General features: G+C 45.0%; 2 protein-coding genes across 5 annotated transcripts in view; one reads left to right on the top strand and one right to left on the bottom strand.

Moving 5' to 3' along the window:
• PREPL (prolyl endopeptidase like) overlaps positions 1–3,298 on the top strand; it is a 39,733-nt gene extending 36,435 nt beyond the window's left edge. For all 4 annotated transcript variants that reach the window (XM_045285714.1, XM_045285713.1, XM_004699764.2 and 1 more), the window contains one exon: positions 459–3,298. In XM_045285714.1, the coding sequence (XP_045141649.1) occupies positions 459–548 (90 nt within the window). In that variant the 3' untranslated portion in view covers positions 549–3,298. The remainder of the gene's footprint in view (positions 1–458) is intronic.
• The window catches only part of SLC3A1 (solute carrier family 3 member 1), a 44,731-nt gene continuing 31,977 nt past the window's right edge, over positions 185–12,938 (bottom strand). Inside the window, exons 6-10 of the mRNA XM_045285680.1 lie at positions 12,468–12,592; positions 8,403–8,598; positions 5,397–5,564; positions 4,319–4,435; positions 185–1,837 (exon numbers count right to left, since the gene is read on the bottom strand). Coding sequence (XP_045141615.1) covers positions 1,385–1,837; positions 4,319–4,435; positions 5,397–5,564; positions 8,403–8,598; positions 12,468–12,592 — 1,059 coding nt within the window. The 3' untranslated portion in view covers positions 185–1,384. The remainder of the gene's footprint in view (positions 1,838–4,318; positions 4,436–5,396; positions 5,565–8,402; positions 8,599–12,467; positions 12,593–12,938) is intronic.

Genomic DNA, 12,938 nt, shown 5'->3' with positions numbered 1-12,938 from the left:
CTCGAGCTGCAGCCCTCAGCGTACAGTACAAAGCGAGCGAGTCCACGTTTCCTTGTCATGCCATGACCTCTCTGTTCTCCTCGGGAGCACTTCCGGCAGTCACCGAGTGGCTCCCTGTATGGCCCTGGCGTGCCCATCAAGGTTTGTGGCATTGCAGTAGACACGATGAAAAACACACAAGAAATGAGCTTAATCACTTTTTACTTGCTCACACAGAGAAGATTAGGATCCTAGGGCATTTTTGGGGGGAAATTACACACAAGTAGACCCATGAAGTTCCAATCCGTGCTGTTCAAGGGCCGCCTGGAATAGAATCTTAACTGCTGGGAGCTTCTGCCCATACCCTGAGTCAAAGTACCTTCACCATAGATTGCTGACTTCCGGTTAAATGAAGATGGATAGACACAAGAACTTGACTGCGTATGCCATCCGTCTGATTTCACATGTGTTTCTTTTAGATTACAGCCCAAATTAAATTCCTGTACGAGGAGCTTGGACTGGACAGCACCAATGTTTTTGAGGACCTTAAGAAATACTTAAAATTCTGAACCACCACCACCAACTAAGCATGGGAAACATGCTGAAAGATTTCCGTCTTTCTCGTCATTGCATTAGCAAAGTGAGATTCTTTTTTCCAGTTATTAAGTAATCTTTTTTAAAATTTGCTACTTTACCTAAATTAATCTTAGTTTAGATCTCACTTGTTGATACTGTTCTATCTATTGACGCCCTAAACCTAATGAAATCAGTTTTCAAACCCTGCACCTTCAAAGGGCACAGGTTAGGGAGCAAGGGAGGAGGGGTGGGTGGCCTCGGGGCTCTGGGTGTGGCCCTCCCAGTCAGAAGAGCTTTTTGGTTTTGTCTGTTTCCCTGGAACCATTTCTAAATCAATGTTCCCGCCACCTCTTCACCAGTGAGCCTTTTTAGCTCTGTAGCATTGTAGGAGTGGGTCATCCTCCCACTTTCTATGACTCGATTTTAAGAAAAAAGATAATCTTCACGTTAAATGTATCACATCTTTGAAGTAAGCTGGGCTCTAAGGCATTCTGATCCTCTTAGCGACGCTGTTTCAGTGAACGTATATGTTCCTGCAAGGGATCACTTTCTTTTAAATACTTTATTATTATTTAAGAACATTTGAGAGCCTTTCTTAAGCATTTGTAGTCAAGCTACTGAAATATCGTAAGTTTCTTGACGAGTCTTCATAAGGTTTACTCAGCAGAAAGAAAGCTATATAAGGGGGCTTCAAAACATCCATGGGGAAGTCCATTCTCTTTCCATTCCCTGGCTCCACGACCTCTGTGACGTCCCCTGGTGGGTGGAGGTGACCAAATGCTTGTGATAAGCGTGTGTGCCAGGGTCCCCATCTGGAGCGCAGAGGTGCTTAACACAAGCTGTGCAGTATGCCCAGCGCGCTGGAGTAGCAGGCCCGATTGGACACGAAACACCTGTCTCGGAGAGCTGCTTCGTAATGAAGGAAGGTCTTTGTATTGTATTCAAGGATGAGCCCGTCTCCCTTGTCCAGTTTGATGGCACTGGTGTCCAGGGCACTGCCTTCGATGGCAGAATTGGTACTTAAGCGGATGTGCACCGTGGCGGGAAGTCCCGACATCATCGCTGCTAAGTTTACCACTGATGTTGACTCCCCAAAATTCAGAGCCACGGCCAAGACTCGGTCCAAGCCGTCCAGCTCTCTCGTGTACACAACCACACGGCCATCGTCCCCCGTGTTCCCCACATGGCAAAACCAGCCCCTGCTGAGCAGCAGATCATTAGCATGAAGTGAACTTAGTTCTTGATACAGCTTCAAACTTGATCTTAACTGAGTGTTCTGGGCCTGTTGAAGGGGGGAAAAAAATCAGGGTTATTTACCTAAATTAATTTGATTCAAATCATGTTTTTTAAAAGATTTTTTAGTATCTACTAGGGCTATAACTCCTAAAAAAAGTATCAATTTTACCCCCTGAATAAATAACCAAATTAGAACCGTTAGGAAGCAGATACGAATCTGCTCATGTACAGACCGACAGTTGCAGATCCGGGGTCCCCTCAAGTGCATCACCTTCTGCTGCACCTCAGCCAGAGCAGCTGTGGAGACCAGCATTCACGTACCGGGACGCCCGAAGCCCCCGGGTGTAAGTCACTGTCTGTTTAACTTGCCTAAACACACTCCCTGCCTGTCACACTGTACTGCCAAATGCCTGGGTAGAAAGCAGCCACTATGTCCAGGGACTCTTAAGAATTTCTGATGTCTGCTTATCGGTTCTCTGTAGGGTATTACGTAGGCTGCCCCTGTGCAAAGATCTTGTGACTTCATCAGATGTGGATTTCTTCATAGCTGTTACATTAAAGAGATGCAAAGTAAAAAGCTGCTTAAAGTCAAAGTTAGAAATTATAGATGTAAAACTTTTTGCTACAAAGCAGTGTGTCCATTTAAAAAAGATTTTCCATTTATTTTACCACTATATCGAGTGTGCTTTATTGCTGTTTATGTTTTCTTTGCTTTCCTCTCAACATTTTTGGCCTTGTCCCCGTACGTGGCCTCCATCGTGTCACTGTACTGGCAGTACTGGCGTAGGCCACACCTAAAGTGACTCCCTTTCATGTCAGCACTCAAGAGTCAGCAGCACCTTCGTGTGTGTTCAGGGTCGCCTTCCCTCATATGTTTTGATGATTTCTATAGAAGAGTTTATCAGAAAAGAAGTTACAAAAAGACCAAAGTGTACGGACACTTGATGGACAATTCCAAATTCGTATTCGTAAGTGTTGTTGCCAAATCAGCAGTGATGTTCATTTTATTGTATTCTTGCCAGCCGTGTTTAGTCGGGGGGTGGGGAGTGAACTTGTTTGTAGGTGGCTGCCTAATATATGGTCTTTATTGAGTATCTAATGAATGTTTGGAAAAAAATGTTTATTCTGTATCCATGTCACCGGCATTAATGGTACATGTATATGACTTGTCAGCGTTGTTATTAATATTTTCTATAGCCTTAGGTAATGCATGTAAAGCACACAGTTCAGTGCTACTCAGATAAGAAGTGCCCTATAACTGTTAGCGCCTCGTTTTATTACCTCTGATTTGTCAGTTTCAAGTCTGTTGAAGTCCTTCTCTGTAGTTGTGGGTTTGTCCATTTCCCGGATTATTTGTCTTACTTATTTAAAAGCTGTTGTTAGATGCATAAAGATTTATGATTTTAGTGAAAAGTTCTTTTATCAAATTTTTAATATTGCCTTTGTCTCATATAATGCTTTTCATATGGAATTCTATTTTGTCTGCTATTAAATATCTCCATACCTACCTGTTGTGACTTTTAATTTACTAGGGAATGTGTGTTTTAATCTGCCTTTACATTATTCTGTGTGTGCTGCTGTGCATTTTGATGAGTGATTTCTCATTAGACATGGATTGGTCTATGGGAACATTTTGGGCATAATGAAAACCAGTGCATGCACTTAGCCTGTAACAGAAATGTTAAACACACACTGTGTGCTTCCTGTGACCCACAAAGCTATCAATGAATTTACACTGAGCACCTCTCAGTGGTGCATGGGCAGGGAGCAGTGGGCAGAAGATATAATGGTGTGGAATTGTGCATCGAGATAACCTGGGAAGTTGTTTGGAAATACTTACAGGTGAAGAACATGCCAGTAGTGTCTCGCCCCTAAGTCGGTTTAGATTGTGTTGTCCAGTGTCATTTTCAGGATTGCATGATGGTGACCTGACTCTCACCTGAAGCCTCCCCACTCCCCTGGTCAGCTATTGCTTGTTTTGATAGCATGCACACTGAGATCTATTTAGCATTTGGGAGGAATTTACACACTGCGATTTATTAAGAAATGTGTCAAAACTTGATTATTAAAGCTACAGGCTGTGCTTTATCAGAACAGTGCCTTTAGGGGTATTCACATCTTTAGTTCTTGTGGTTTTATTGCTACTTGTTGTTTCTTTCAGATTAACAGCTCATTCTCAAGTGCACAAGGCCTGGAATTTGTTCCACTGTTTGCGCTCCTTGCCTCCCGCTCCATCTCTCCTCTTGAGGGGGCTAGACTCGTGGAAAGCCTTGTTTTCATCTTCATGGCTCAAGTCTTACTAGAGGTCATTTCTATGACGAGTGCCTATTCTGCATGCGTCTTCAGTTGGTAAATGCCAGTCGGCTTTTTCACAAAGGCATGATTACAAACAAAATTGCGAGAGAAGTCTGTGATTGATTGAAAGGTTATCTGTTAAGGTTTAGGCACTGGGGGTGGGGGGGTGCTGTCGGTACAGAAGCCCACTTACAGTGCCTGGAATCCGCTCACGTGTCTCAGTGGTACTTACATCAACATTCACAGTGTGGTAATCCGCACTGATGGGTAACCAAGTGTGATTGCCTTCAGAAAAACCAGCGTTTGAGCTGTTGTCCCACTGCATTGGTGACTTTGAGAGGAGTGTATTCTATGTAAAAAAAAAAACATTAAAAAAGAAAACAAAAAGGTCTGGTTATTCAAAGAAATAGAACTTGGCCCTGATACACTGACTTAATAATCATTTAATTACCAATTATCTGTTAGGCAGTGCTTGTTTTCATAGCACACACAGGGAAAATACTTTAACTGTTGATACATAATTGGAAATAATCCTATCTAAGATTTAAACACAATAATAACTGAACTTAAGAGATGCGAGGTCTTCCAAAAGTTCAGAGGAAAATTCCATTACCTTTCAATTACATAAAGCTATGTGATTCCCCTCATCCCTGCTGGTGATCTTTGCTGCTTTTTTCCCTTGATCTAAAAAGCATTTCTAAATGTGCCATTAACCAGTTCTCTTCACGTTCCTCATTCGTGATAGAGTGATGCTGAATTCCAGACCGTCCGGTGGACGGGTGAGCCTGGATTTGCTTCCTATTCTCAGGGACACACACACACACACACACACACATACACATCCTGGGCTTGTGTCTTCTTAAGAATTTGTAGTTCTGTCGGAACAGACATAGCTGTTTTAATTAGTATGTACGGTTTTAATTAGTCTTTGTGTAGAACAAGAAAGGGCTAAAAAGCCTTCTCGCGGCACGGGCAGCAGATAAAGGTGGTTGTGACCAATTTGTTGTGAGTAGAGAGGATTGCTTCAGCCATTTCAATGTGAGGCCTTATCTATGTAACTGTAAATGGTAAGCAGGAGTTGCCTAGAGTCAGAAGTTGTTAATCAAGAGATGGGCAGTATAAGAATCAGCCAGAAAGCATCCTCAGAATGCAGATTCCTGGGCTCTACCTTCTATGGCCTAGGAAGCAGCATTTTTATCATATCCACACTACCAGGAGAGTTGGCAGTTTGTAATACATCAGAAGGAGAAAGACAAGAAAAGTCCTTGGTTTGATAACCATAGCACATGGCCACACTGCACTGAACTTACAGCATCATAGACTTCATTGAGATTGGCAGACAAAATATTTTCCATTCCTATTTCTTCCCCATAGTAAGTTATGGGCGTTCCAGGGAGTGTTAAAATAAGCATATTCATGACATTGATGTATTCTTTCCCCAAACGCGAAGTCAAGCGGGAGTTGTCTGGTCCACCAATCTGAAAGACAGAAACGTTTGAGAAGCAGATGGCCCTCTGCAGAGTGGAAAAGCCACGTCACAGAAAGTGCACCGTGCAGACAAACAAGGTAGCGGTGGGCACCCGGAGCTCAGTAACTGAGTAACCAACCGTCTTGGCCACTGATCACCTGGTGCAAGATGGTGCTGACAATGCACTTCACAGTGATGCGGCAAATAACATTAAACTTAGGAGTGTGTATATTCCGATGTGCTGACTTTTGAATCAAAGAACGCTAACAGGAAAAGAGACACGCGTGTTCCCCTGCAGAGAGCAGGACAAGGGGACAGGTGGGAGAAATGCTTCTGATGCCCCTTTTTATTGATTTGACTTTCAAACATTCAGAACAAACAGTTAAAAGAGAAACCGGTATTTAAAAAAGAAACTTACGTAGTCCAGAAAGGGATTTTGAAATATAGTTGTAAGCCTATGTTTGTTCAATGTTCTGCCCTGTCCTATAGCACAGTGAGTTCATCCCTTAGGCCCGTGGTGGTGATGTCAGGTCAGTATTGGGCTGCAAACTATAAGGTCAGAGGTTCAAGCTCACCAGCTGCTCTGGGAGGTGGGAGATGGGGGTGAGGTGGGGAGCAGGGGGCAGGGAAGCTGTCTGCTCCAGGAAAGAGTTACAACTGTGGGAACCCTGGGTGGGGGGGGTGTTTGAGTCAGGATCGACTCAGGGGCAGTGGGTTTGTTTGTGTGGTTGTGGACCCACCTGTTTCACCACTGAAGGACTGTCAGGGTTAACTACGTTTCACAAAGGGCAAAACTAGCTCTGAGACGTTGCCTCATTTATTCAAGATAACGATAGGAGGGAGAACTTGAACCCGGAATGGGAAGGTGTTACAACTTAGGAAGAAAGAGTTTCATTTTGTACTAAGACAACTTTACACTTACACTTTTTTGCACACTACTGTGTGGTATTTTTTTTACATCCAGGGAATTAGGTCAAATCTTGCATCAACTTATTCTTTTCATTGTCTTAAGAGCATCCAACATACGCATGATTCTGAAGTCTTCTGAATATAAGTCACTTTCTATCCCAAAATTAAATCAGGAACAGCTCTCTAGGTAGGTAGTCTGCAGCAATGGGCATACGCAGGGCCTCTCACAAGCTGTGAGGAGTCCCAGACCAAAAGCAAACTCGCTGCCATCAAGTCCATGCTGATTCCCAAAGCCCCTATAGGACAGAGTAGAAGGGCCTGCGTGTTTCCAATGATGTAAATCTTGATGGGATGGGATAGCCTCATCTGGCTCCTATAGAGCAGCTGGTGGGTTTGAACTGCCAACTTAGTGGTTAGCAGTTTAATGCTTATTCAACAGCGCCCCCTGGGCTCCGAGGTGATAAAGGGTTTCTACAAAACACCCCCCCACAGTTACAACAACATGCTTAATATATGTGGAAAGACCAAATGCGTTCCCCTAAGAGAAGAAACCAGACGAATGTTTTCTGTGATCACTTCTAGTCAACATTTACTAGAGATCTGAGCTGGGGAAACGAGGCAAGAAAACGACATCCTGATTGAACAAAGGTAAAACCATCATTATTCACAAATGGCATGATATTACATGGAACAATTCTAAGAAATCCACAATAAGCTGTTGTTAGGAGCCATCAAATTGGTCTCTCTGTCATTCATCACTCACTGCCATCGAGACAATTCGGACTCACAGCAACCCTTTAGGACAGAGTAGGACTGCCCCTGTGGCTGGAGGCCGAAACTTCACCTCTCTCCGTCCGAGGGGCCAGTGGGGCTGCTACCCGTGAGACTAGCATCCCAGCTCCTAACACCTTACACAGACTCTGGGGACTCGAGTTTCTGCATACAACATAACTGAAACGTCAGGGTTTCAAAGCACAAATCAGCCGTCATCAAAGTGAAAAGACAACCCACAGAATGGGAGAAAAAGCTTGCAAATCACATCCAGAATAAAGAATACTTACCACTCAATAGTACTCAAATAGCCCAATTGAATTTATAGATACACACACACACACACACATATACATCTTTTCCCCCCAAAGAAGACATAAATGTCAGTAGGCACATGAGTATACATTCAAATTAGTGATAAGAAAATCAAAGTACATACATACTATTTCCCTTCCTCTAGGATGGCTATTGGGATTCTTGGTGGTGTGGCAGTCACATGTTGGGCAGCTAACTGCAAGGTCAGCAGTTCAAAACCTCTAGCTGCTCCAAGGGAGAAAGATGGGGCTTTTTACTCCCATAAAGAGTTACAGTCTCAGAAACCCACAGGGGCAGTTTCACCATGTCCTATAGGGTCATTATGAGGCAGGCTCAACTCAATGGCAGTGAATGTGAGTTTGGGTGTGACTGCCTTAGACGGTAGAGTTGCCGATACACGGATTCAAGAGACTCATGGGCTGCTCGGGCGTTTGTTGTTACTGTTTGCTGCCATTGCATTGGCCCCATCCATGGCAACCCCAAGCAACCTGTCTTGGAAGAAGTGTGGCCAGAGTGCTCCGCAGAGGCAAGGATGGCGAGCCTTCATGTTACGCACTTTAGGCGTGTTGTCAGAAGAGGCCAGTCCCTGGAGAAAGAGGAAGGCCCTGAACAAGATGGATGCACACAGTGGTTACAACAGTGCCCAAGGGTAGGGACAGTTGTGAGACTAGCACAGAACCTGGCAGTGGTTTGTTCGGGTGTACAGAGAATCCCGATGGGTCAGAGCCAACTGGATGGCACTGAACAGCAGCAGGCCAACCACACAAACCACAAGAGAAATTCTCCTGTTGGTTCAGAGGGACTGTTCAAGCCCGGCAACACAGGGCCGGCTGAGCTGAGTGGGAGCACTTACCATCCAATTAGGCCACTTCCCTTCAGGCATGTTTTCCATCCAGGACATGATAACCTTATTCAGTGCGCTGTTCCCAGGGGTATCAAGCGCGGTGAGGTGATTGTTGAAGGGAAAATCTGCTTCTTGGATAAAAGGCAGCCCGTAGTACATCATGGTCCTGTCAATGCTGTCCCCATTGGCTTCTGTCCCCAGGAACCTGTAAGTGGGCAGGGTTCGAAGTCCTTAGTCCTAAGGGCCTGTCAGGGGACTGGGAAATTCCACAGCTGTTTACAGGATTGGGAACTGAAATGGAAGGGCACTAGGAATCATAGGACACGGGCTCACTGAGAAGGAGAAGCAAGCCAGATGATCAAGAAACACCGTGTTGGGCCTCCTGGACGATTCTTCAGTGAACGAAGATGAAAGTATTCAAAGCATCATACAAGGTCAAATGCCTGAGTTAAGAAGCCTGTTTGGATGAAAAGCAGGACCGATGAACTTAGAGTCAGCAAGTGGAATAAGGGTTTGGGCAAGAGAGGGGCACAGAGGTGGTGGGAGCAGGGGTAGGGGTGATGACGTCAAGGGGTTCAAATAGAAAAAAAACTGCTTGGAATCTGGAAGCAAAAGTGTAATTCTGTTGGATGTGATTGAACTATGGACTGATTTTTAAATGTCTTAATCCCAATCAATAATTAAAACAAGAAGCAGCAGCCTGTTTGGATCTCAATAATTTTTACTTCTTTCATAACCTGATGGAAACTCAGTAGCTTCCATAAAGACTTTGTTCAACAATGCCCACCCCCTCCACACACAAGTTACTGTATATGTCTACATATAACATGAGGAGTCTCTCGGCAAAATCCCCCCTTGTATTTGAATGCTAGTTCATTTCCATCTTACTATTGGGATGATCTCTCACTTACTGAAAATCCATTACTCTTTAGGAAAGACACGAGCATCCAAGACTGACTTTAATTCTAGGCAGCGTGGTGATGGATAGGCACACAGTCTCTGGACCCCAACTACCCCTGTTCAGATCCCATCTCTGCAGTGACTACTTGCGTGCTCAGAGCTCAGTTTCCTTATCTTTAAAATGGGACGAATACCTGTTTTAAGGAGGGGAAGGATTTCTTCCATTCCTTTTCTATTAATCCCGCCGGGTGATCTCTCACTGCCTTCCAGTCGGTGCAGCCTCACCGCAGCCCCATAGGACAGGGTAGAACTTCCCCTCTGAGTGTCTGAGGCTGTAACTCTTTATGGGAGTAGAAAGCCTCATCTTTCACCCTTGAAGAAGCTGACGCTTTTGAGCTGCTGACCTTTCAGATTGCAGCCCAATGAGTAAGCACTACATCCCCAGGGCTCCTATTGGATGCCTGAATAAACCAAACCAAGCCAGCTGCCATCGATTCGATTCAGACTCAGACTGGCCCCTGCCTTGAGGAGGAGAACTGTGCGCCACACACTTTCCAGGGATGGGCTTTCCAGACATGGATCACCAGGCCGTTCTCCTCCTCCTCCTTTTTAAGAAACATTTTTTTGTGAAAATAATAGTAAATAAATAATTGTTATCATGATTTGACTGAAGCATTTCAGAGTACATTAATTTCACATTCAACAAATTTGTACACGGTTCAAAAAAACCGTACACAGAGTGTTTTCTGACCCTAGTTGCAATGCCCCAATCTAAACAGCACGTTACTACTTCCCCCTGGACTCCCCGTCTTCATTTGCCCCTCTTGCCTACCCCTGCCCACCCCCTGAACTTTGCTCTTGGACAAATGCTACCCGCCTGGTCTGGCAAAGTGGACTGTTGGGAGCAGCACTTTCCTCACTGACGTCACTGTTCACCCGAGGCCCATCTACCGCTTGGCTGAAAGGTGATCCCCCAAGGTGGGTCTCCAGGCCTTTCTTCTGAGGTGCTTCTGGGCAGGTCTGAAGCACAACCTTAGGCTTCATAGATTAGCACTTAACCATGTGTGCCACCCAAGGACGCCAATGTAAGCAGAATAAGAATTTAATTTACTGAGTGTTTAGTACGTGCCATACACTGCTTTATTTCAATTAATTTTAAGACAGCCTTAGAGGGGAATTGATGTTGCCTTTTTATTAATGTGGAAACTGGCATTGTATTAACCAATCAACCCAGAGTCACACTGCAGCTCAGGCCATCTTATCCCCAAACTGTGTCCAGAATTATTGTGCTCCACTGACAGGGAGTTGAGATATTTAGAGCCATAGGTACAAGGACACTATAGGTCAAATCATAAGGATAACCCACAGTTAATGGCTCGTATTCAGCTAGCATGTTACCCTTTTAAATAATTTAATTTTCACAACTCCCCACCCTCTGAAGTAGATACTGTGATTAGCACCATTTGACAACTCAAACTAAGTAAACAAAAAGGAATGGAAGAAAGCCTTCCCCTCCTTAAAACAGGTATTCGTCCCATTTTACAGATAAGGAAACTGAGCTCTGAGCACGCTAATCACTGCAGAGATGGGATCTGAACAGGGGTAGTTGGGAGTCCAGAGACTGTGTGCCTATCCATCACCACGCCTAGAACTAAAGTCAGTCTTGGATGCTCGTGTCTTTCCTAAAGAGTTAAGGATTTTCTATTAATCCCGTCGGGTAATCTCTCTCTCACTGTCTTCAAGTCGATGCAGCTGTGGTGATAGGTAGGCTTATTGTGCCAACCTGGCCAATAGGAACATGTGGGATTAATGAGGTCACAGTTTGATTGGAAGGCAAAGAGATAAATGGTTCGGCGAGGCCTGCCCCTCTCTCTCTTGCTCTCTGGTGATTGGACCAGCATGCAGATGCTTTAGCTAGTTTTCTGCCTCAACTTGTGAGCTATACTACCTGTGGGACAGCCAACCCATGGATCTTGTTGCTAGAGTTTGAGGTTCCTTTGAGACCTGCTTCCCGGCACTGCTGGTACACACATCACTTGAGCTCATGGCTGATGGATCCTGTGATCTTGCATTGCTTGAGTTTGATATTCCATCCCCGGGCCTGCTTTGTGAAGCACCTGAGCTGCTGACTGTTGGTGACCTGCCCTGCTGTTTGCTTCCTGTGAGCCGACCTTGCCTGCATTGCCCGAGGGAAGACTCATCTGTCTGCTTCCTTGACGTTAGACCTGGCAGCCCTCATGAGTTGAAGGACTTCCAATACATTGACTGTTCCATGGAAGTTGAGTTGAACTGAGCCCTCTGTACTGCTGTGTGGACTATAGAACTGTTACAGTCCTTCGTGCTGTATAAATCTATCATATATATATATACATATATATATACACACACATATATATATATAATCATAAGTGTCCTGGAATTGTTTCCCTACAGAACCCTGCCTAACACACTCATCTTTCTCCCAAGGAACGGCTGGCTGGTGGTTTCTAACTGCTGTCCTTGCAGATCGCAGTCCAAAGCATAACCACTAAGCCACCAGGGCTCCTAATTTTACAACTGAGGAAGCTGAATATCAGCAAAGCAGAGCAACAGGAAAAAATACACTTACATTCTAGCATGCCAAACTCTAACACCCACTGTTATCCAGTTGATTCCAACTCATCACAACCATGAAGGACGGAGTAGAACTGCCCCCACGGGGTTTCGGAGGCTGGGAATCTTCACAGAAACAGGTAGCCTCATCTCTCTCCCCCAGAGTGGCTGGTGGATTCCAACCACCAAGCTTTCAGTTAGCAGTCCACTGATTAACCCCCTGCACCACCGAGAATCCTTACTCAAGTACTTCCACAAAACCCCAACTCATTGTCAAGGCATTGATGCCACCGCATAGCAACGCTCGATAGGGCCTCTGAGACAATCTTTAGGGAAGCAGGCAGCCGCATCCTTCTCTCGAAAGGTTGGTGAGTTGGCCCTGCAGCCCATCACCAGCCCACAGCCCCACCATGGCTTCCCAGAGGCTACAACCAAGAAACCCCCACGGGAGAGTTCCAGGCACTACATGTGTCGCTATGTGTTGGAATTAACTCGACAGGATCCAACAACAATGCACAGTTGCGTGGGATCGCTACAAGTGACACGCAGCACCAGTGGAGAACAAACACGTATTTTCCTTACCGGTACCTCCCGGGCTCCCTGCTGTAGCGGTCCATCGTCTGCCGGAAACTGCGGACAATATCATGCATGCCCACCTGAGTGGTGGTGAAGTCATGGTGCAGCTCTGAGTAGCGTGTGACCGTGTCCTTTGAAAACAGGGGCATAGTTACTGTCTTTCCTGTGTCAAATGCTCACAGCTGGCTCTTTGGGAACGCAGATGGTCTCTTTACAAAAGGCTCAATCGGAGACACAGGCTGTGCCCCAGGGTTCTGTGCATGAAGAAAACCTGCAACTATTAATATTTCATTTGATACAGAGATACTAACTAAAGATACTAAAGAATATTCCACTAACCACGACCACTACCCATTGTAGCAAATTAAAATTTCCCATTTTAAGCATCGATTACAAATGAATTAAACAAGTCTCCCTGAATGTCTAATTGACATCAGAAATGTAAGCTACTGGATTATCCTAAATGCTTCAGACACA

Source organism: Echinops telfairi, unplaced genomic scaffold (assembly GCF_000313985.2).
Source record: "Echinops telfairi isolate 266 unplaced genomic scaffold, ASM31398v2 ScPeMD7_7475;HRSCAF=8513, whole genome shotgun sequence".
Classification (NCBI taxonomy): domain Eukaryota; kingdom Metazoa; phylum Chordata; class Mammalia; order Afrosoricida; family Tenrecidae; genus Echinops; species Echinops telfairi.
The sequence above is the reverse complement of the archived record's forward strand: the minus strand, read 5'-3'. Positions and strand labels throughout refer to the sequence as shown.